General features: G+C 51.5%; 1 protein-coding gene and 1 long non-coding RNA gene across 3 annotated transcripts in view; one reads left to right on the top strand and one right to left on the bottom strand.

The window, feature by feature from the left end:
- The window catches only part of RCSD1 (RCSD domain containing 1), a 73,951-nt gene extending 55,998 nt beyond the window's left edge, over nt 1-17,953 (bottom strand). Inside the window, exon 1 of one of the 2 annotated variants that reach the window (XM_042976221.1) lies at nt 17,777-17,953. In XM_042976221.1, coding sequence (XP_042832155.1) covers nt 17,777-17,839 — 63 coding nt within the window. In that variant the 5' untranslated portion in view covers nt 17,840-17,953. Of the gene's footprint in view, nt 1-17,207; nt 17,310-17,776 lie in introns of those variants that run through there. The other variant, XM_042976222.1, reaches the window with a different exon arrangement.
- Nucleotides 16,562-19,225, top strand: LOC122235860. The gene is made up of 3 exons (XR_006213951.1): nt 16,562-17,004; nt 18,088-18,331; nt 19,190-19,225. It is a non-coding gene; the product is annotated as an uncharacterized LOC122235860 (long non-coding RNA).
- The last annotated feature ends 5,008 nt before the right edge of the window (nt 19,226-24,233 follow it).

Here is a 24,233-nt window from a genome sequence, read left to right as displayed (position 1 = left end):
CGAGGGTGCTCTGTCCCCACCCTTGACTGGGAGTGAGGCTCTTGGGGTCCCATGCTGTCTCTGCCCCGCCTCCCCCTCGCTGGCACGTAATTTCCCCTTTAACTGCAGCTGTTCCAGCCGGAAGTACCAGATTGTTGCTTCATTTCCCACGGTGCCCACAGCCCTTTCCTGCCCTCCCCTGCTCCTCCCGGCTGGTGGCGGACCCACAGGAGGACCTGGGAGGACAGGGCTCTGCACCGACCCAGGCGCCACGGGTCGCTGTCACCTCACATTCCCTACAATCCCTACAGGTACAGAGAGCCTTGAAGAAAGGAAGGAAGGAAGGATGGGGCCGATTTGGCGACATTTACTGAGAACCACAGAAACATTCATAGTCTTTGACCTAATAATTCCACTCCTGGGAATTGCTTCCGAAGAAATAATTCAAAAGGACAACAAAAAAAGATACATGTACTGTGTATCGCTATGTTATTTACAGTAAGGAGAACGTGAAAGTAAATGCCATGTCCCAAAATAGAAAAAAATGATTAAATAAGTTATGGTATATTTATATAACAGAATACCATCCAAACATTTAAAATGAAAAGAGGGCTATGTAGAACAAGGATATTGTCTTGGAAACAAGATTAAGTGAAAAGATATAGACTCGCATATACGCTGATTACAACTTTGTAACAACCAAGTGTGTGGCTAAAAATAATAAAGACACACAAAATTGAAAGTAGTTACGTTACGCGGAATCATCTTTTTCCCCCAATTTTTTTCTTAATGACAAAGGGAATTACAATTGAGGATCAGAAAGGAGCAAGAAAAAGAAAAATAGTTGTGTTAGGATGATGAATTTTTACAATTTTACCTTTAAATGTGCAATATTAACCTAATAATAAAGTAACATTTTATTTATTTATTTTTAGAGAGAGAGAGCAAGCAGGAGAGAGGGGCAGAGAGAGCGAATCTTAGGCAGGGTCCACGCTCAGTGCAGAGCCCAACATGGGGATCCATCCCATGACCTTGGGATCACGACCTGAGCCGAAATCAAGAGTGAGACACTCAATGGACTGAGCCACCCAGGCGCCCCTAAAATAACAGTTTAAAGCTAAAGTGAAAACTCCTGAACACAACGTCCTAGGGTTTTCTGGGAGGATTTTTTGTTGGTTGTGGTTTTAGCATTGCTTTACAAATAATACCAAGAACATCCTAATTCAGACCTTCTCAACATGTGGCTGTAGGTCTATGGATTCTCTGATGTGGGGTCTGTAGCCTGATCGCCACAAACAGCACTTAAAAGCCCTCTGCCCACTGAATAACTAATTCTGTCCCCTCCCCCTCCATTCTCGTCCTCTTGGCTACCACAATCCCAGCCCCCGGGTCACCGCTGAGAGGTGAGGAGGCCCCCCATTCCTTGAGCTTGAGAGACAGTTAAGGGAAGGAAAATGGAACCCCACAAAGGAGAGACCTAGGGAGGCCTCCTGTGCAGGATAAAAACTCCAGGTCCTACGTTGGTGGGGTACAGAGAGAAAGCCTGAGATGGAGTACTTTTTTTTCTGTGTTCGTTTACATGAAGTTGATGGTCAGTTAACTGGGGGGGCCCCGGGGGGGCTCAGTAGGTTAAGCATCCGACTCTTGGTTTCAGCTCAGGTCATGATCTCACAGTGTGTGAGTCTGAGCCCCACGTGGGGCTCTGTGTTGGCAGCTGTGGAGCCTGCTTGGGATTTTCTGTCCCTCTTTCTGTCCCTCCTCCGCTGCTTGCCCTCTCTCTCTCTCTTAAAATAAATAAACATTAACAAACAAAACTCCCAACCCTGTGCATGTGAATTAAAGCGCTCTTTCATTGTCCTTATTCGTCTCCTGGTGTTCCTCAAACGTGAGAGTTGCCCATGGCCTTGGCCACTGTCTCCTTGCAGTGGCTTTTACCTCCCCTGCTTCAGAGACTATTTCTGTGCAGGGGACCACTGAACCTTCCGAATGTCCGGTTCCCAATGTCCTGCCGGTGCCTCAACCAAAACTCAGCCTCTCCCCTGCCAAACTAGCAACATTCTTCTCGCTGCTCTGGATGGAAAGTGCAGTCGCTCTGATCGCTCTCTCTCTCTCACCGCTGCCCCCGAGGCTGCTTCCAACGAAATACCAAATACTGGGGATTCCCCCTTCCATCTGTTCTGCAGCTCCTTGGCCTTTCCAATCTCAAGGCCACCTCTCATTGTGCTTTAGCCCCTCAGCTGGTACATCACCCTCCAGAGTCTCCCCACCCTCCCCCTGTGCGCTGGGACCAGATGAATAAGCCCTCGGGCGCCCCTTTGTCCCTGGGAGCCCCCCTCCCCCCCCCACCGAGGACCTTCACTTCCCACTGAAGAAAGCCCACGTTATCAGTGTTGTCTTTCCAGCAGGTGCACAGTCTAGTTTTATCCTAGCTTTCCACCAGCCCCACCTCTGCCCACCCCCGCGTGCACGCACACTTGTGCACGTGTGCACACACGCGCGCTCCCTTAAGAGACCCTCCACTTCGGTCACTTGAGGTACTACTCATGGCTGCCCACGCAGGTCTCTCGTTCCTCCTCGTCACATTAGCTCCGCGCCACCGTTTCTTCCTCGTCCCTGCACCACAGCCACCTGCTTAAAAAAAACCTTCCTCGCGTTCAGTGCCCGCTCTGAAGTCACCCCTCCCCTGAAGCCTCGTGCACAGCACCAGTCTCTGAGAAAATCCCCCGGTCCCGTGATCTTGTCACTTACATAACACCCTGTGCCCTGCACTTATGTGCCGATGCATCCTGTCACCTCCCACCCCCGGTAGGAAGGTGGTTGAGATCCTGCCTTTATGTGTGACTCCCTCCGAGGAGGGACCGAGGCAGCACCTACTTAGTAGGCCCACTAAACACACGTGGGATGACGGACCAAGCGGCCTCTCCTGGCCTGGCGCACGTTTTCCCAACACCAAGCACAGGACTTTACATTCATCCCTGTTTAATTTCGTTAGGTCTGTTTGGACCCAGCACCCCATCCTATATAAATCATTTTGAACTCGAATACCTCACGCAGCGTGTATTAACTATCCTGGCTGGGGGTCATCTGGATTCTCCCCAGTGTTTCATCAAAGGCATGAATAAACATGTTTCGCAAAGCCAGGGCTCAGGACAGAGCCCTGTGGCCCAGCCCTGGGGACATCCCGCCGGAAAACCCTGAGGGGTGAAGTGTGGCCCCCTACACTCTGGGCAAGGTAATTCGTCCCGCTCTGAATTCATCTTGCCGAAAAATCCTTCGTACCACAAGTAACGCAACTCTTTGAGATTTCAACATTTCCTGGCTGGCACATGGGAGCTCTCAATTCCTTCAACCCAGCCGGAAGCTCAGGACTGACGTCCGCTGAGAAGGGTTCTGGCTTGAGTGATGAACTTCCAAATACATCCCAGCAGTCTCTGCTCCCCAGCAGGGGCCTCCCGAGCAGGTGTGCAAGGCGAGGACAGGTCAGGGGAGGCGTAACCCAGGTAAGTGAGAGGGAGGGAGGGGGAGAAAAGCAGTGGGATGGTCAGCCTCTCTCCTTCCCAGGTCCTGCCTCATTTCACTGTCCTACCAGGCGAACCTACCAAACACACGTGCCGTCTCCTGTCCCCGCACCCCTTTCTTTGAAATGTAATTACTGAGCCAATGATACTCCCTTCTCCTTCCAGGCCTTGGCTGCCCTGCGAGCCTGCGGCCTGGATTTGCTGTTCCAGCACCGCCCCAAGCACCAGCCTCTTACAGAGGCCCCAGGGAGATTCACCAGCGGAGGTCTGCACGCCCTGTGCGCCCCTCTCCACACACGCTATCAGGGAGTCACGCACTCTCGGGCCGGAGGAGAACTTCAGATGTCCTCTTGTCTATCCTGGGTCCCAGCCAAAGCTGCACCAAAAGCGAGGGAGGCCGTTCTCTTAAAAATCTACTCATTTATTCAGCAATCACGTCCAACCTACTATGTGACGGGCACTGTTCTAAGCACTTGACGCAAATATGAACTCATTGAATCCTCTAACAACCCAATCGTGTAGGTACTCTTACTGTTTCTATTTTTACAGATGGGAAAACCAAGGCACAGAGAGGTCACAAGCTAGTAACTGGTAGAGTCAGGACTCGAACCCAGCTGTGTGGCTCCTGCGTGTGTATTCTTAACCCTTATGCCACGTCGTTGCCTCTCCGGGAGGTGATGTGAAGCCTGCAATCCGATCTTCATTCAAAAGGGTGTGTTGAATACATACTGTGCTGATTGTAGGCTACTAGGGCCAATGATGAGGATTCTTAGAGCTTACCGCTTAGTTGAAGAGATAAGGGAGCGTGCTTTAAAAAGAAAGCTGGGGCGCCTGGGTGGCTCAGTTGGTTAAGCGTCCGACTTCAGCTCAGGTCATGATCTCACGGTCCGTGAGTTCGAGCCCCGCATCAGGCTCTGTGCTAACAAACAGCTCAGAGCCTGGAGCCTGCTTCAGATTCTTTATCTCTCTCTCTCTCTCTCTCCCCCTCCCCTGCTCATGCTCTGCCTCTCTCTGTCTCTCAAAAATAAGTAAATGTTAAAAAAGCATGGTAGAATTGCAAAACATTTTCCTTATGACCATTACACAGACCAGGATCTTTTTTATGCATCTTCTGGCCTTCAGGGGAAGTCTTAGCTGTGTTCATAGATGCCAATATCCCCTTCTTTGCACTCCCTCTGCCGCCTCCCATTAGGCAAAGAGAACACCACAACTTTCTTACAGAAGACATGCTCAGGGATGTTACAATTTTTCACAATATCCACGTAACAAATATTAATACCCATGCCACCATGACTTTATATCCATGGGATGTTTTCATGTTCCAAGGAAGCTTCATAATTTTTTTTTTTTTCCATCACACATGATCTTACTTCCTTCTCAAATGAACCCTCTAAGGTAGGTAAAGCGGGCACAAGCTTTACAGACGGAGGTACCAACCAGGACCTTAAAGCTACTTACTGACTGTGGACCCGGAACTCAGGTTTCGTGGTTTATCCGTCCACACAGCATCCCTGATGGCCTGTCCCAAATGCGGTGCTCAGAAAAGGAAACCCAAGGGGGAACCGAGGGCAGAGGGTGGCCTGTTGCTACCACTGCCTTCAAATTCTACCACCTGATTCCAGTGATATTTGCAGGCTTTCACTCACCCCTTCCTTAGACACAGAAGGAAGGGCTTATGGGAAAAATTGTAATTCTGCGTGTTTTGTAACTACATGCGGGGAAAAAAAGCACAGCTTCCCTATTCACTATGGGGGAGCGTTTCCGAGCCAGCAAGGGTGGCTGCAAGCAGTGACTCTTGGTGGCACAGTCTGTGGAATTGGCTGCTCCGGGGCTAAGATGTTTGAGAAACTTTTTGATTCTCTTATTTTTTTTTCTTGTAACCTCTTTATTCTTTTTTTAATGTTTATTTTATTTTTGAGACAAAGACAGAGTGCAAGAGGGGGAGGGGAATAGAGAAAGAGAGGCAGAATCCGAAGTAGGCTGCCTGATGGGGGGCTCGAACTCACGAACCGTGAGATTGCCACCTAAGCCAGAGTCTGACGCTTAACTGACTGAGCCACGCGGGTGCCCCTAACTCATTTATTCTTTGAGAAACACTACAAACAGTTGCACCTAATGGCTCATGTTTTATTTCACTGATACCGTTTTCCTACAGAAACGGGGGGTGTGTGTTCGCCCCATGACTTTCCCTCCAAACCCACCTGCCGCTCCGAATCACGCTCCAAAGCATGAAGGGGAATTAAAAATCACTGAAAACATTCTTTGTGTTTGCGAAGCAGGTTTCGTTTTCATCAGGAAGAACATCTCCAGCCACGAGGTGTGTAAGTCCCCAGGGAATGAGCGTGAGCGGCACAGGTAAGTGTTCTTCCCCAGGCTTCACACCTTTGCCAGCGTGAAAGACACGGTCTTGCTTCCAGACCCAGTTCATGGATCATCTCGTCTCCTCTGGAAGTCCTGTAAGACCCCAAGGCACACGGACGGTGTTCACGACACATTCCTAACTCTTCTCATTCCCGGCACATGGGGGCACATGGGAGGATCGCTCTTCCCCAGTCCTGGGGTTGAGTGTGGCTGTACGGCCAGAGCCAGGGCCGGTGCCAGTCCTCCAGAACTTTCCTTCCCTCTGCCAGGACAACTGACAATGTTCCATATGGAAGTTGTTCTGTCAGCCCGGGTCGCAGAGGGAGGACAAGGACACGGAGCAGAACCCCCAGCCCAACTCTTTTCTTTTTTTTTTTTTAATGTTTATTCATTTTTGAAAGACAGAGAGAGACAGAGAAAGCACAAGCAGGGGTGGGCGGACAGAGAGGGGGACACAGAATCGGAAGCAGGCTCCAGGCTCTGAGCTGTCAGCACAGAGCCCGACGCGGGGCTTGAACTCACAGACCGCGAGATCATGACCTGAGCTGAAGTCGGACGCTCAACCGACTGAGCCACCCAGGCGCCCCTACCCCCACCCCAACGCCTAACCGACACGTAGCGTGAGAGAAAGAAACCTTTGCTGTCTTCAGCCGCTAAGACCGTGGAATTGCACTTTACAGACACACACTAGCCTGTCCTGACCATTACCTGTCATCACGTGTGACACCAAACTGCTTACTCACTGCCTTTACAGAGCCAATCAAACAGTTTTGTATCATTTCTTCCATCTCTGCACCCTCTCCACTTCCAAACTCTATGGATCTTGAGAGCAGGTATTGCGTCTTGTTAATTTCCATTTGGTAGCCACTCAAAACATGTCCCCAACTCAGTGAATAAAGGGATGAATAATGAACAGGTAGTTGATAACAGAATATCAAATGACATCATATAAAATGCAATTTTATCATCTTGTTGGCACAATCCTTTCTGAATGTGGAGTTGATCCTGGATAACCTTAAGTGGCTCCTCCCAGCCAGCTAATACCACACTTATCTCATTGGAAAGAGACCAGACCAGGGGGAGATAATCTTTATAGCTCCATGGCAATGTCCCATGGCACCTTATGGACCTCGTCTCCCAACTGTGGCTCTGACCAGAAAGAAATGTGGCTGCGATCCACCCCGATGTGGGTCTTGCTACCCGAGAGGCAGGAAATTGGTCACACAACAGATATCAACAAATATTCACTGGTAATTCACTCAAGGGCAGTGACAGAGGCGGTATTGTCCCAATGTGGCTTGCAATAACCAAGGATTCACCCTGCCAATCCCCAAGTCCCCTGCCCCTAGAACGGACAGCAAGTTGCCCGCTGTAGTGAGCTACACGGCACCCTCCAAGATCTGATCACTCCATGGTCTCTGGAACCTGGGAATGTTACCTCATTTAGTAAAAGGGTATTGATTCTGAGATGGGGAAATTCCCCTGGATTATCAGTGTGGGTCCTAAATCCAATGACACATGTCCTTACGAGAGACACACAGAGGAGAAGGTAACGTGAACGTGAGGCAAAGATTGCAGTGGCCACAAGCCAAGGAAGCCGGCGCCTGCCAGGAGCTGGAAGAGGCGGGGAACAGACTCCCCGGAGCCTCCTTAGGGAATGTGGCCCTGGGACACCAATTGCAGCCATCTGGCCTCCAGGACCCAGAGGATACATCCCTGTTGTTCTAAGCCACCTCGTTTGCAGCCACGTTGTGGCAGTCCCAGCAAACTCTTCTATCTGCCATCTCCACGGGCTCTAGACCCCCACGTGGGCAGCACTCGGGCGCTTTGCTGTCGCCTGGGCGTCGGCAGCTCTCGGGGCCTCCCATTCGTCGCCCCTGAAAACACAGGGGCTTGGAACCCGGTTCTTCTCCCGCATACTTCACTTCAGGGGAGGGGAGGGGATTTGGGCACGACTGGGAAACAGGGGCCAGGGGCTCTCCCAGGAAGACCCCTCGAGGGAGGCTAGGAGAACAAGGGAATAGCACTGCACCTGGGGGGGTTGGGCCTCCAAGCACCCGCCCCCCCAATCTCTGTGCTCCTGGGTTAGAACAATGACAATAAAAGCTGTTCCTGTCCCTGTCCCTCCCAGAGTTAATGGTGCTTGCTGGGTATGACCTAGGAAACTGAGCACCGCTGCCTGCACATAGACCATACACAGAACTGGGGAGGCAAGAAAGGAATTACGAGCTGATTTCAACACACGGATGTGCAGTGCCCCGTACAAGGGAAGTTCCTGCGCCGAGCACCCAGAGTCCTTTGGCGGAGGTCTGATTTTGCCACTAACTGATTTTTTTTTTTTAGTGTTTATTTTATTTTTGAGAGACAGAGAGAGATAGCATGAGCGGGAGAGGGCAGAGAGAGAGAGAGAGGGGGAGACCCAGAATATGAGGCAGGCTCCAGGCTCTGAGCTGTCAGCCCAGAGCCCCACGTGGGGCTCGAATTCACAGACCGCGAGATCATGACCTGAGCCGAAGTCAGTCGATTAACCAACTGAGCCACCCAGGTGCCCCGCCACTAACTGATTTTAAGCATGACCATCGGTCAAGCATTTCTGTTTAGTTTCCTCATGTTTAAAATGGACGGAATAGGGACACCTGGGTGGCTCAGTCGGTTAAGCGTCTGACAAGATCAAGTCACGATCTTGTGGTTTTGTGGGTTCAAGCCCCGCGCTGGGTTCTGCACTGGCAGCGTGAAGCCTGCTTGGGATTCTCTTTCTCTCCCCCTGTGTCTGCCCCTCCCCCACTCACACTGTCTCTCTCTCTCTCTCTCTCTCTCTCTCTCTCTGAAAATAAATAAAGGTTAAAAAATTAAAAAAAATAAACTAAAATGAACGGAACGGGAGAGATTGCTAACATTCCTTCTTGCTCTCAAAACCCTAAGCCCTAAAACTGAATTTTTATTTAAACTTCCTTTTTTTTTTGGCCATAGACGCTTAGGCTAGTTTCACCCAGAGATACAGCTGGAACCTTTCGCAAATCTTTCCGGTATGTAGCAAGGTCTCAGAGTAAATCTCTGCCCGACCTTTAAGGCCCCGGGCCTAGCCACCTGGCCTCCATTGTATGCTGGCCCCGAGCTGAAGGAGTGGCCAGGCCGAGGGGCCTGTGGTCTCCCCGTGAGCACACAGGCACTGTGGGGCGGTCAGAGCCTCTCCAGTGCAGGACAAAGAACAGGGGCCAATGGGGGGCCTGGCTCTTCCAGACTACCGTCACCTTCTAGACATAACTGAACCACACCGACGAAAACAGATGTGGTGGGTCTTTATGAGGACTAAAAAAAGATAAACTTAGGCAAAACCTCTGTATTTTAGTAGGCACCCCCACACTGACATCGATGTGGTTGCTCAGAACTTCTCCCTGATCCATCAAAACATACCTCAAGAGCAAGACGAGCCAGAGACCCAAAGCCTGGGAATGTATTTTGCGGGGGGAAGGGGGGGGTGACGTGGGGGCCACCCCCTCAGGCTGGCAGAGCTGTCCCTTTAGCTCATGTGCTGGGCGAGGGTCTGCAGGGGAGGCCCCGAGGGCGCCTGAAGCCCTGGGTGTCATATTGTGACACGTAAATTCTTAGTGACCTCTGCTGTGGGTGCTGGGCTTTCGTAATAGCAGCCACAAGCTCAGCTTCCTGTTTCTGTTGTGCTGTGTCGCTGGGTCCGGCCGGGGCGATGCACATGCTCGGCTGCTGCTGGGCCCACCTCGCCTGTCCCTGCACTGCCCTGGGCCAAAGGTAAACGCTGGTTTTCTAGAACATGCACACACTGTGCGGCCACAACAGCCACAGTGGGAAGAATGAGAGGGGTTGCAGGTAGAGGTGTGAATGGACAAGGAGGTTTTTTGTGAGCCTGGTTATTCCCAGAAGCCTTTTCTTTTCTTTTTTTTCTTTTCTTTTTTCTTTTCTTTTTTCTTTTCTTTTCTTTTCTCGTTTCTTTTCTTTTCTTTTTCTTTTCTTTCCCTTCCCTTCTTTCTTTTCTTTCTTTCTTTTTCTTTCTTTCTTTCTCTTTTTTTTCTTTAAAGTTTATTCATTTTTGAGAGAGAGCGTGAGCAGGGGAGGGGCAGAGAGAGAGAGGGAGACACAGCATCTGAAGCAGGCTCCGGGCACAGAGCCCGACGCGGGGCTCAAACTCACAAACCGTGAGATCATGACCTGAGCCAAAGTCAGACGCTTCACGGAGTGAGCCACCCAGGTGCCCTGTCCCAGAGGCCTCTTTCTGTCGGGGAAGGAAAGAGGGCCGTGGGGGTGACTTCTGGTGAGCCTGACCAAAGGCATTCCCCTGGGGCCCGCAGCCCGTTTCATATGGATTTCCTCAGCAAGAGTGTGCAGGTGCAGGCCTGGGGCACAGCACGCTGGTCACCGGGTTGAAATCCCCATGGCTGAGCACCCCCAGGGCCGCCAGGAGGCTGCACCTTTGTGGGGGGATCCCCGGCAGAGGAAGCAAGTTTTCTCTGGCTCCCATTAGAGAGGCTGCCTTTGAACTCCTACACACCTGAGACCTTACCAAGACACTATCTTGAATTTTTTTTTTATGTTATGTCATGTGTGTACGTCTTGTTTCCCCAAATAGAAGAGAGCTCCTTTAAGGCGGGAACTGTAACTTACATTTCTCTGTAACCCCATCCTGTCCCCCAACTGCAAATACCTTTATCTCGCTTTATCCTCCAGGAACGAACGGCAGGTGGTTCCCCAGACACACCATGCTGTTTCGAGCACCAAACACTTTGCTCTTGTCACTTCCTCTCACTGGAACACTTGTCCCAATTTTGTGCACCAAGACGCCTACTCATGTCTCAAGACTCAACTTAGAAACGGTCTGTCACAGGAAGTCCCCCTGAATTCAGGCCAGGTGCGTTGCCTCTCCTGGGTGCTTGGGAGCTCAAACCTCAGTTCTGCACTGTTGGGTGCTCGCCCTGCCCCCAGACCTGAGTTCTGCAAGGCTGGGCGGGGTGAGGCGTTTATCTTTGTGCCCCCGGTGCCTGGCCTAATTAAAGAGGGAGGGTGTGGTGTCCTGTGAATTGGTAGGGATCGATTACAGAACATCCAGTCTGGGAAAGAGCTGTGATTGCTACCCCGAGGCCAGGAGGGTGGTCCTGATATGGCACAAGCAGGTTCCAAACAAAAGGCTGGGGACGTCTGGCGATGCAAACACTTAGTTTGTTGGCCGGAGACAATGTCGGACTCCGGTGTTTGGAATTTCTCAGTGCTTCCAGCCTGGGGGCCCAAACACTATCCATTAGGGATGGGCTCTGATGGCATCTCAGAAAGGTCTCCTACACGTCCTACACATCCACATCACCTTCCCAGGGAGCCACTGGAGCTGTGATGCAGTGGCTAGAGCCCCTTCTCCCAGAAAAGGATGTGACCCATCCAAATGAGCCTTTACAGGGGAGCCTCGCAGGCTCAGCCGTCATTGTCCACAATCCCCCGGAAGACAGGTATCCAGGAGGCCCCCAAAGGAAGAAGATGGGGCGTTCACTGCCCAAACGACCAGGGTACAAGGGCAGTGTCCTCGCCGGTCTGACTCAGGTAGATCCATTCAGGAGGTGAGCTCCTGGAGAGCCTCAGGGCAGTAAGGCTGATGGCGGCCACCAAACCCTAGCACTGTGTCCGCAGTATCGTTTGTCCTCTTTTGCACACAGAGATAAAAATGTCTGTATGATACCCCGAAGGCCGAACATGAAGTGGTATCGCTTTTGTGATGAAACTGACGATCGTACTTCTCAAGGCTTGGGCTGCACTCCTCCCCAGACGAGAGAAGCATTGCTGTTGGCTTTCCAAAGGTGCAACAGCAACCTCAGTGTCTCGGCTTCCTCCCTTATGATGGGGGGGGGGGGGGGGGAAGGGGGGAAGGGGCGCGGAGGGGGGACAGCGAGAGATGGTTTCATTCCACCCACAGCCTTGAGATGTTTCAATTGTAGTGAGTGGAGTAGGGCTGGTCAAGCTGGCTGCAAACCTAAAACTAATACTAGAGGAAGGCAGGGCTGCCTTCAGACTTCTCTGGAACCAAAATGCTTTCCCCTGTGGCCCTGATAAGATTACCGGGCTGCTGAGCCGCCAGCGTTCAGATTTCCCACGGAACCGCTCGCCTTGCCCAGAGGAGGCTCCCTGCGGATCAGGCTCTGAAACCTGACTCCCTCCCAGGAATGCACACTCACCCCTCCTGTGATCGGGCCTGGGCCCTTCCAGTTCGACTGCCCCAAGTTCCCGATGTCACTGCAGCCCCTTGAATGAAAGGTGTCAGCTAAGTGGAAGCCAGTGTAACTTTGTGGGTCCCACAGAGCACCTGGGAGCCAGAGAGAAATGTGGGGCTATGGGGGCATGCCCACAAGTCCTCCCAGCTAAACCCCAGCTTCCAGAGGCCATGCGGTCCCTGATTATGACCCATAAACTCCAGCCAGCAGCCAACATATGGCTCAGTGAGAGGGGGAGTCCAAAACCAGCAAAGGCTGTTGGTGAAATCGTGGTTAAAAAAAAATGTAATGAAATAAAAAAAAAAATCAGTGAAAAAGCAGGTTACAAACGGAATACGTTAAATATACAGGCACTGGGGCGCCTGGGTGGCTCAGTTGGTTGGGCGGCCGACTTCGGCTCAGGTCATGATCTTGCGGTCCGTGAGTTCAAGCCCCGCGTCAGGCTCTGTGCTGACAGCTCAGAGCCCGGAGCCTGTTTCAGATTCTGTGTCTCCCTCTCTCTGACCCTGCCCCGTTCATGCTCTGTCTCTGTCTCAAAAATAAATAAATAAAGGTTAAAAAAATATATATATACAGGCACACACACACGTACACACACACTCTGTACCTCCCTCTTTCTCTCGTCATCCTGCTACTGACAGTCTGCAAGGATAAAAGATATGACAGCCCCACAGGTAACATTTCAAACACAAGCTTTAGTATGCAATAAATGCTCAGTAAATATGGAATAAATGGACGAATAACCAAGAATATCTGGGAAGGACGTGGAGTTGCCTCAGAGAAAAGGGCTCATTAACTGTCTCCATCTAAATTAGAAATCCATTGTTTGCTCAGTGGCAATAAAGTTTAATGGTCCCAGACGAAATCTTTCATTTGTTCAACGAAATAGACATATGGCCGTGGGAGATAAGTTTAATTTTCCCGTGTCTACTATTAGTTGAACACGTGAAGCATTTAGTCTGTAAAAATTAAACTTTTTGCAAGCACTCTCAGGCTATTTGATAGGGCCTGCAACTTATATTTAAACAACTAAGGATATTAATTTAACGTAGATGTCCTAAGTCTCCAGCTCTTTCTTTACTATATAATTCTCTCTTCTGGGCTCCTATCCACAGTGATGTCACCTATGATCTCTTCTAAAAATGAATCGCATTTGCATCTTGGGAGGCCTGTATTTCTCATGGAGTGCTGGGCATCCCAAAACCAATATACCTGAACCTTGCTTTAAAAAAAAAAAAAAAATCCCATGGGGGCACCTGGGTGGCTCAGGCAGTTAGGCATCCGACTTCGGTTCAGGTCATGATCTCGCGGTTTGTGAGTTCGAGCCCCGTGTCAGGATCTGCACTGACAGCTCGGAGCCTGGAGCCTGCTTCCGATTCTGTGTCTCCCTCTCTCTCTCTCTCTCCCTCTGCCTCTCCCCTGCTCATAGTCTGTCTCTGTCTCTCAAAAATAAATAAATGTAAAAAAAAAAAAAATAAAGTAAAACAAATAAGATTAAATTACAAAATCCGATCTCTCTCCCATCATCGATCATTTATTTATTTCCTCGTTCAAAAACCTTTTACGGTCTGCTGGGCCTTCCAGGGAGAGGGCCAGGTGGGCAGGCAATTCCAAGTCGACTTAGGACTCTAATGCAGCTTGAACAAAGTGCTCTGAGAGCGAGGTCGACGACCCTGGGGGCATCTGGGAAGGCTTCCCAAGGCGGAGACACTGGAGCCGCGGACAGAGAGGTCAAGGAGTTCCCTGTGGCTGTTAATTCATTTCCCAAGCAAACTTCTCTTGAGAAATGAGATGATTATACGTCTAGGCACTGTGCTAACTGAGCTCACACACCAGCCGTCAATTCTCATTTCTCCTTCAACACGGGGTCTTCACTCCTGCATCGTTTCCATCCTTTTTGTCTCTCGAAGTCAGACTCTGGGCGCGGACCCTCAGAGAAGCTTCTCGGCCTACTTCCCCTGCTCACTCAATGAACTGGCATTTCTGCCAACTCATCCCTGCAACCTCCCGGCCGCCATCTTACTAAATGCCCGGCAGTTTCCTACTGTCCATGGAGCAGAACCCGGGGCCATCCACTACCTGGCCTTTGAGGCCTGCAGCTGGCCTCTGTCTGATTTAGAAAAAGGCACCCCTTGGGGGCACAGCGAGACAAGGAGACTTTGTGGGAAGAAAAAGTAACCCCTTCCTCCAGATGGCTTGGATTCCAGCTCCCACTCACCCACTTGGCCAGCATCCACTATACTTGGAGGCCCTGTGGTTTTTATCTTATTACTTTCATTTTTTTTTTTTTTCTCTCACTGCTTCCCTGCCTTCCTCTCCAGCCAACTGGCCTACTTTCCTGAACAAAGCTGGCATGTTCTCCCTGTACCCATTCCTTATGCCTTCTCCTCCTCACCACCCACCCTTCTTTCAAGGCTTCTGTCAAGTCTCACCTCGAAATATCGGAATACTGTAGCACTTATGATCTGCGGTAGTCATTCATTTGGCATTCACCCATCTGAAAATTGCGTCCACGACGGGGTCTAGTAAGTCCCATCTCCCCTACCGGACTGCGTGTGAGCTTTTCAAACCCATCTTTATCTTGTTTATTCCAGAGGGCTTAACGAGGGCTGAAGTAATGATTGAGACTGTCGATAATGGGAACGGTGACCGAAAAAAAGAAAAGGTTCGCCAAAGACTTCTAATAGGCAAGTGGGTTCTAGAGAATGAATGTTGAGTCAGCCCTGTTGGTCTGACTTGAATTCCTAATGCTGAGAAGTGATATAACTCAGTTTCTCCCCAAGTATAGTGGTGCCTTCAAGCTCCAAAGGGAGTCTCATCTCTCAAAAGAGGGTTTTACTCTGCGAGCTGGCAGGAGTTCCCAAACCCCACTCCTGCATACCACGACCCCCCATAAAAAGTTTACTTCCTGGTTCAGAACTGTCACTTCCCCAGCCTCTCGGTTTCCTCTTTACGTCCTTTTCCAGGGCCCCGCAGTCCAAGTTCTTTTTTCAGTCGTTTTGACAAAGAAACTTCAAAAGCAGGGCACATTGACAGACTTCCTGGCTAGCTGAGCAATTCCTCTCATCCCCCCTCACCCCCCACACCCCCCATCTTGGTGAGATTCCCCCGTCAGTAACTACACTACGCATCTCTGGAGCCGGGAGGGGGGGGCACAGAGAGGGGGGCTCCCCCCCCCCACCCAACACCGGCCCCAAGCCACACAGGAAGTTGCTCAGGTGAGAATTTCGGGGCCTCCCTCCCCACCCCTCCCCGCACACCATTCCTTCCTCAGCTGAGGGAGAAGAGAATGCCTCTGTGGAAGGAGTCCCTCTACCTCTTCCCAGAACAAAGTTCACACACGCATTTGGCCCTCAAGCGGCAACATGCTTTTAATCCTAAAGCGTGCTTTGCTCTTATCCCCAGTCCATTTCTGCAAGAAATGAGCCAGGTCCTACATCATATTGAACCTCTAGCCTAGGGCCTGAGGCCCCCTATACTCTCCCAGAGGAGGGAACCCACTTTTTAACATTTTTAATGTCTATTTATTTTTGAGAGAGAGAGAGAGAGAGAGAGAGCACGAGTGGGTGAGGGGCAGAGAGAGAGAGGGAGACACAGAATTACAGCCACAGCGGGCTCCAGGCTCTGAGCTGTCTGCACAGAGCTTGACACGGGGCTCGAACTCACGAACCTTGAAATCACGACCTGAGTGGAAGTTGACTGAGCCACCCAGGTGCCCCCTGAGGGAACCCACTTCTCAAGCAACTTCTCTAGGAGCCTTCATTCACCCTGCCTGACCACCCAGGCGCCCCGGGGGGCCGTCTCCCTCCTCCGCCCTGATCTGCCCTGATCTGCCCTGAGGCCGTATCGCCAGAGAGAATCCCGAGGCCGACTGTGAACACCACCTGCTGAGCTTTGCCGAGAGTTCCCTGCCACCCCTCCGCAGCCCTGATCTGCCTGAGTTTCCCTGACTTGCAAATGTTGCTACCGAGGGTCCATCCCACACTCTGCAGGCTCCCTGAAGATGATCCCTGTTCCTTGAAGACAACCGGTCGAGCTGCATGCCTGAACGCGGGATGCCTGCTCCATACAGACCCACAGCCCTGCAGAGAAGTCACAGAGGCAGGCCCAGCAGAGAGTCTAGCTTAGGACAGCCAGCCAGGGCTCCTGCACAGAGCCTGGAGCTGGGAAGAGAGACAACTGTCTGTGAGTTGATTGTCGCTGCCAGCCTCAGGAGGAACAGTTTTCGTTTTGAACATGGGTGGGAGTGGCACCCCTGGCAGGCGCACTTCCAGCGGTGAATGTGGGTGGGAATCACCTTAGAAGCCACATAACATTTGCACCTTCTCCTTTCATCGTTGTTGAAAGCCCTGTCCTGCTAAGAGTGGCTGAGGGCTGAAGGTCAGGTCTCCATTTCAAGGGGGAAATCTACGGACGCCTCCAAATGTGGCCAAGGGAGGGACCGGGGAATCCAGCGGGCATTCCTGCACAGGACAGCGGCGCCTGGACCCCACTGAGGCCGGAACGGCGCCAGGAAAGACCCACGCACAGAAGGGAGCCGCGGAGAGCCTCCCCCGGGGTGCGCCCCGCACACGCGGCCAGCACACCTCAGACGGCGGGGACATGCAGGGGACTCGCGCGTGTACCAGAAACGGTGCCATTTCACTGCCCACGAGGGGAGCTTCTCGGAAAGTTCTGAAAGGACATGCGACAGACTGGGGCTTGACAAGCAAGAGGACTCTCTGTAAGAGGCCAGTCTGCAGTGGAAAAGGGAAGCCCACAGCCGGGCACAGAAGTGCCTCGCGTCGCCCGTTCTGTTTCCCTTTTCAGTACCCGTCCTCTCCGCAGATTCGGGGGCTTCGGCTTCCGTGCGAGTGTTCGCCCACGCGTTCGCGCGTTTACGCAGTCGGCTGCACCGCACTCTTGGATTCTGAAGCCCGGAGGTCCACACCCCCCACCTGGAGCCCCCGGACGGGACCTTCGACCTCCCCCCCCCCCCACTCCGCGCGCTCCCTCTCGGGTCCCCCAGCCGCCCCGGGGGGGGGGGGTGTCTCCCGGGGAGCACGGGGCGCTCCGGGGCGCGTCCACCCTCCCTTGGGGGGGCGGCCGCAGCCCCGCGCCCCCAGCCCTGCGCCCGGGGCTTTACCTCCATGGCCTCCAGGTGCCGGCTCCGCGGCGGCCGCGCTCGCTGTCCGCTCGGCTCCCCGCGCCCGCCGGGCCGGGGCTGCGGCGCGCAGGGCAAGGGGGCGGCGGCGCGCCGGCTGCCTCGCTCGGGACTGCGGGCGGCCCGGCCCTGCGCGAGAGCACGAGGGAGGGGGAGGCCGGGGGTGGGGGGAGGGGGGAAGGGGTGGGGAGCGGGGGAGGGAGGCCGGCGATCAGGGTTTAAATTTAGACGCAAATCTAAACAGATACTGTCCCCTCCCAGGGCAGGACTCGGGCGAGGGAGCCGCGACTCCATTAATCTGCCCAAACATGGGGATGGGACAACCGCCTGGCCCCTCTTCCTCGCGAAGTTTCCGCCGGACCCCGGTCTTTGCCCGGGTCCCAGCCCTTTTCAACCTCGCCCTCCTTTCACATGCCTTTTTCTGGCTCTAAAAGTTAAAGTTGTTCTTCTATTCCTTTCCTCTCCCCTCTTTTCTGTTTCTTTTACGTGCATCCTTGTTGCTTTCTTCCTTTTTTTTTTTTTTTTTTTAAATTATTGCATTCATGTCATACCTGGGTTTCCTGGCGTTCTGGCGTGGGAGCGAGAGGACTGTGGAGGCGACTTTGCTCTCTCATGGCCCCAGACGGGAGCTGTGGCAACGCTCAGGGTGGCACCGACAGGACCACCTTTCCTATTTTCGCCTTTCTTTTCCACGTGCACGGTCACATTTTCAGGAAACCGCTATCAATCTATCCGTCTCTCATCTGTGTATAGGGCGGGGTGGGGGTGGGGGGGGGTAGGGTTGGGGAGGAAGGACAAGAAATCCAAGCAAAGATTTTCAGGTTCCCTGTGGTGTGAAATCTTTTTCTTTTCCCCTGATTAGACTGATGCATTGGATTCTGTGGGAATTTCAGCTCCTACAAGCTGCTTGCTAAAGGGCCTTTTCCCGTTCCTGTAAAATAGAGTAAAGGCCAAGATCCTGAACATCCGATTCCCAGAAGACCCAGCATAGCAGCCCTCCCCCAGCGCTGTCCCAGCCCTCTGGGCAGCCAAGAGGCTGGAAGATGAGGAGGCCACACCGGAGGGATGAATCTGCTACCAGCTTGTACACTGGCCACCCGCCCCAGGTGCCCCTTCTGGATCCCTCCTCCCAGGACAGAGAGAAGAGGGGACATGGGTGCAGGGATTATGAGGGGTGGGTATTGGCTGGCAGGGAGGGAGGCCTCCTGTCCTGCCCCCATGCCCAAGGCCTCACCCAGGGCACCGGGGACAGGGAGGGCCCTCTTCAGAGGCAGCGGGCCCTGTGAAGGGAAATATACGGAGAATCCCATAAAGGAAACAAGTTGAGAGTTTGCTCACAGTAGGGAGAGCTGCCCTGACTCTGCTGTTCATCCCAACACCACCCCGGGGGGCTTTCAGGCCCTCCGATTGCTGCTTTGGGTACCAGTCTTAGAAACATGACCTTCTTCCTATCATAGAACCTTCTAAAGCCTGACTTTCTAAAACACTAACAGCCCGAATGCCAAAGTATTTTCTAGTTCATCAAACTGAATGGAACAACGGGGGCAAAGACCTTGATTTCAGAGACAGATTGAGGGTTGTATTCTAGCTCCGCTACTTTCTTGCTGAGTTTCCTTGGACGGGTCACTTGACCTCTCTGATCCCCGGTTTCCTCAATCTGTACAGTTTAGTAGTCACTCTGAGAAGAGTAGCTATTTTTACAATGTTTCACTTTGTGTACAAGCTCCAATCGGTAGGGACCAGATCTTTCTTTTATTTAGAGCAGGGCATTCTGGGGCCCAAGGAAAGGGTCCCCTCCCCGTTTCAGCCACACAGCTACAGATGTGAGGACTCTAGGGCAGGACTGGCAGCAGGAAAGGAAATTTCCTGGTACCTTCCAATGCATACTTGTGGCTGTGATTGTTTTCCTTTCTTCCTTTTTAAAAAACAAAAAAATTTTTTTAAATGTTTATTTATTTTTTCAGACGATGTGAGAGACAGAGTGCAAGCAGCAGAGGCGCAGACAGAGGGAGACACAGAATCTGAAGCAGGCTCCAGGCTCTAGAGCGGTCAGCCCAGAGCCTGATGCGGGGCTCGAACTCATCAACCATGAGATCATGACCTGATCTGAAATCGGACGCTTAACCGACTGAGCCGCTCTCAGCGCCCCTTCCTTTCTTCCTTTTAAAGGGGCATGGCTGAGCTGGTGACAGGAACATAGTTTCTTACCATGTCTTCTAACCCTGACTCATGGCGCCTCTTTCTGCCTCCATCTTGTCACCCTTCCTTTCGGCTCAGAAAGGGAGCCGAGGGGACTGCCCCGGCACAGGTTTCTGGCTTCAAAACAGAAGGACGGAAGTGCCTACCCAAAGGAAACCGTTAGGCCCAGATAGCATCTCAGTCACCCAAGGTAACTTGCAGCTGCACCCCACGCCCTGCCCCAGGCCTTCCCTTGCCCAGTGAGAACCCATAGCCCACAGTGCGAACAAACTCGGCCTCTGCCATGCTCCGGGGTCTCGAGATCTGCAGAGTAGAGAGCTGCTGCAGCTTTGGGCCCCAGGCAGAGACCTTCACTGGAGGCAGGAATGGAAAATGGGGAGAGAGGGGTCGGGGGGGGGGGGGTGAGCGACAGCTCTGAGCTCAGTTTCAGCAGCCATGAGTAGGGGTGGGGGGTGTGCCCCTCCTGCCCCTCCAGAAGATCCCCAGAAGCCAGAGTCACGATAGCCCGCTGGTAAACACTCTGTTTTTGCTGGGTCACCTGGGATTGTGACTTGCCGCCCTATGGGCTGGGAGAAGCTGACAGCCTAAGGGGAAGGGAAAGTGGCTCGGAGGGGGTGGTTCCCCTCCCTCTCTGGGGGGCTGGCTGTCTCATCAGGACCCACTTCCTTTACTTTCTCCCACGCCCCCTTCACACAGCCTTGCAGTCTGAACCAGCCAAGCAGTAAATAAAGGCCAGGGCAGGTTGAAGAACAGAGAGCAACAGAGACACAGCCAGGGCAGGGATCCCCTAGTGGAGCCCGTATCACCACGGGCAGCCGGACGCACATGGCAGGCCCTCAACAGATATTGGGCGAGTGAGTGGACAAACGAATAAGTGAAGCAAGTTAGTAGAATCGTTGTCTTTAAATCGAAGACGAAGCCTTTTCCATAGATAGGTCTCCAAGGGGAGAAAAGACCCACTGGGAGAAACGATCATTGAAGGCCATGAGAAGTTAGGCAGTAACTTAATTTTTGAACAGAAGTGTGAGGAGCTCATTCACTCAGCTCTTAGGAAGCGGCCACAGCGTGCTGCTGGTGGTCTATTTTTAAAATGAAGAGCAGGAAGGGGCACCTGGCTGGCTGGGTTGGAAGAGCATACGACTCTTGACCTCGGGGTCATGAGTTCGAGCCCCACATGGGGTGTAGAGATTGCTTAAGTAACTAAAACTTTTAAAAAGGTTAAGAGCAAGGAACCCAACAAATATTCTTGCATGACTGCAGATAATTAACTTTAGAAAAATAGATCTTTCAGCCCTCAGTTCAGGGGATGTGGCAAAAACAAAACAACTCATTCTGCCGCAGGTGACTACCCTTGAGGAACGGAGTTGAAAACGTTGAAAGGAAAGCATAAAGACTTAGGGTTTTTATGTGTTTACGGCGTGGCCAGGGAGGGTTTCCCAGAGGAAGACGGTAGCTGTATTTCATGTGTGAAAGGTCAGTTGAGGAGGAAGGCAGCAGGGTAGCAATGGAGCCATAGGGAAGACGTTGAAGTGTGTGGAGAACCGTCAGCAGGGATTGGAGACCTCATGAGGAAGGCTTGTGATTGGCCCTTTGGGGGTCAGGAGATTGGCTACACAGGGAAGTCGAGCAAATAAGTTGATACATCGAAGCCAGTGGGAGAGAAGTTTCTCGCTGATGGTGAAGGGAGGTACAAATATGCAAGGGGTGGTGTGGGGGGACTAGAATGAACTAGACTGGACTAGAATGAACTCTGGTGCTGGATTGGAATGGGAGGTAATGGTGTGGAGTCATGGCTTTCAGCCTGTAGATAGCAATGCATATACCCACATGCATCTATTTCTTAGTTTGAGCCACTGAGAGAGCGTAGGAGCAGTGACACCCCAGTAGCAATCAGTGCACCCAGAGCCCAGGTCTTGGTTTCTAAATACCATTCTCCACTAAAGGAACACAGGCTCCTTGGAGAAATGGGTGATGACAGGGCTGGGGCAGATAAAGAACAAGATGAGCCTGGAACTTGTTTTGACAGAAAATATGGAAGTTCTCAATGAATGACAGAGAGACACTAAAAAGACACCGAAGCCCGCTTACAGGAGTATCGGCTTAGGTCACGACCTCACGGTCGTGAGTTCGAGCCCCACGCCGGGTTCTGTGCTGAGCATACAGCCTGCTTGGGATTCTCTCTCTTCCCCTCCCCCCGCTCTTTGTCTTTCTCCAAATAAACTTAAAAAAAAAAATAAATAAAAGAAGTTCATAGGTCTAAACTGATATAAACAAACAAGTGGGGAAGAGAAGGTTCTTACAGCACAATACCAATGAACAAATGTAAAACAAAGTTTAGAAGAAAACTGCCGTGTGACAATCATCAGCTATAATTTCAGGTGAGAAACATTATGGGGTGTTAAATCCAGTGGGGGAAAAACGAGATGAGGAATGGGATTTTACATGATTTAAAAAGATCGCCCCTACAAGTTACTCATTAATTACAAAGGGGAGAGGGGCGCCTGGGTGGCTCAGTCGGTTGAGCGTCCGACTTCCGCTCAGGTCACGATCTCGTGGTCCGTGAGTTCGAGCCCCGCGTCGGGCTCTGGGCTGATGGCTCAGAGCCTGGAGCCTGCTTCCGATTCTGTGTCTCCCTCTCTGCCCCTCCCCTGTTCATGCTCTGTCTCTCTCTGTCTCAAAAATAAATAAAAAAAAAAAAGTTAAAAAACATAAAATAATAAAAAAATAAATTACAAAGGGGAGAAAGCACCTTTACAGGGAACAACCGTAACAGACACCATATTAACCAAGTGATCAAAGTAAACATGACCGACAGTGGGGCAAACTGATATCACATGTTACCTGATGGGATACAATAGGAACATACCATCACTTCTGTGATATTCTTGCCCAAAGTGCATAAACCGAATCTAATCATGAGGAAACGTTGCAGAAGCTACGTAGGAAGACATTCCTCAAAGTGACGGGTCCATAGTCTCCAAGTGCAGTCAGAGGAAGTGCGGGGAAGGGGCCTAGGCTGAAGGAGATGGAGGTCACGTGACCACTGGTTCCATGTGTGGTTCTGGGTTGGCTGCTTTGACTATAAAGTCTATTTTTTTTTTTTACTATAAAGTCTATCAAAGGGTTATCGTAGGCACCTGTATCAAATCATGGCCACATACACTTTAAGTATCTTACAGTGTTACCAGTCCATATAACGATACCTCAGTAAAGCTGAAAAAAAGAGAAATTATTAGGATAATTGGCAACACCGTAAGGACTCCTGGGTGAAGGCGATGTGGGGGTCTTTGTATTAATCCTACAGCTTTTCTCAATGTTTAAAATTATTTCAAACTAAAGAAATGAAGAAAAAAGGTGGTGGGGGAAGAATCGAGCTGTCCCATTTCTTTGATTTCAACTGACTCCCTATCCAGTCCCTCCGTCGTCTGTTCCTCCCCGCTCCACCCCTACCCAGACATCCACAAGGTGGCGGGGGGGGGGGGGTCTACTGTCCCCTGCTTTGGAGAGAGACGATAGGCAGAGAATACCCGGTCCTCTGGCGTGACAGAGGATGGAGACAGGAAGGGGGAGATTATTCAAGTCTTTGTACAAATATCTTTCTGTGGTTGCGATAACTACATGCATCTTTGTGATTTGGAGGATTTAAAAAAAGAAGAAATCAAAGAACCAAACTGGACTGAGGGAGGGCTGTATGTACTGACAAAGCCTGCACTCGGCTCAGGTGCACCTAGGAAGGGGCTGGGGGTCCAAAGCTGAGAGAAGGCCAATTAGGGATTTCCTAGGGTGGGGCAGGGGCAGCTCAGCTAGGAACGTGGTCCCATCACCAAGGCCAAGGAACAGTGTTGACAAAAACCCAAAGTGGGTGGTCTGGAGGCCCCAAAAGATTGCGACCTTCTCCTTCTGAGGCAGACCCCATGTTCTGGAATGATATTACACAGCCCTACAAGGAATCTCAAACCTTCTCAGCCTTGAAGCATCTCAAGCAGAGCACCTGAGAACCAGCCTCACCTCCAGCCGTAAACTAGAATGCCTCAAGGAGCTTTGAAAAAAAAATATCTAGGGGCATCTGGGTGGCTCAGTCGGTTGAGCGTCTGACTTCGGCTCAGGTCATGATCTCACGGTTCTTGAGTTCGAGCCCCGCGTCGGGCTCTGTGCTGACAGCTCGGAGCCTGGAGCCTGCTCCGGATTCTGTGTCTGCCGCTCTCTCTCTGACCCATCCCCACTCATGCTCTGTCTCTCTCTGTCCTAAAAATAAATAAAACATTAAAAAAAATTTTTAAAAAATCTATTCCTGGGCCCCACCCCAGTGGACAGGGAGTGGTGCCAGGTATCAGTGTGTTTTGTAAGCTTCAGCCAAGAGGTAAATCCTGAATAGTCTAAGCCAATTATGGAAATAACATTCCTCTTGCCAGAAATTGGATTGGAGAGAAATAAGTGAGGACATGTTGGCCAATGAGATAAAAGGGGAAAATCTTCATGCTTTCTGATAAAGAAACACATAGGAAGAGAAGCTCTATAAATATTGGGTGTTTTCCTACCTAATGTTATGCCTGGGAGTGCATCGACCATTTTGCTACTATGAGGCAAAGCTGGCAAGAGCCAGAACAGAAACTCCAGGAGGACGGAGTCTTTTGTTTCTTTTTTGGTCCGTGTATATTCCACGTACCTAAATCAAGGCCAGGCACAAATAGGCACTCAGTGAATATTCATCAAATAAGGAACCCCAATGACTATCAAGGCACTGATCTGACCAGTTCTAGAGGGACTATCCCTTGGATTTCTTGTTACGTGAAGCAATATATTTGTGGC

The sequence above is a fragment of the Panthera tigris genome, chromosome F3 (assembly GCF_018350195.1).
Source record: "Panthera tigris isolate Pti1 chromosome F3, P.tigris_Pti1_mat1.1, whole genome shotgun sequence".
Taxonomy (NCBI): Eukaryota; Metazoa; Chordata; class Mammalia; order Carnivora; family Felidae; genus Panthera; species Panthera tigris.
The sequence above is the reverse complement of the archived record's forward strand: the minus strand, read 5'-3'. Positions and strand labels throughout refer to the sequence as shown.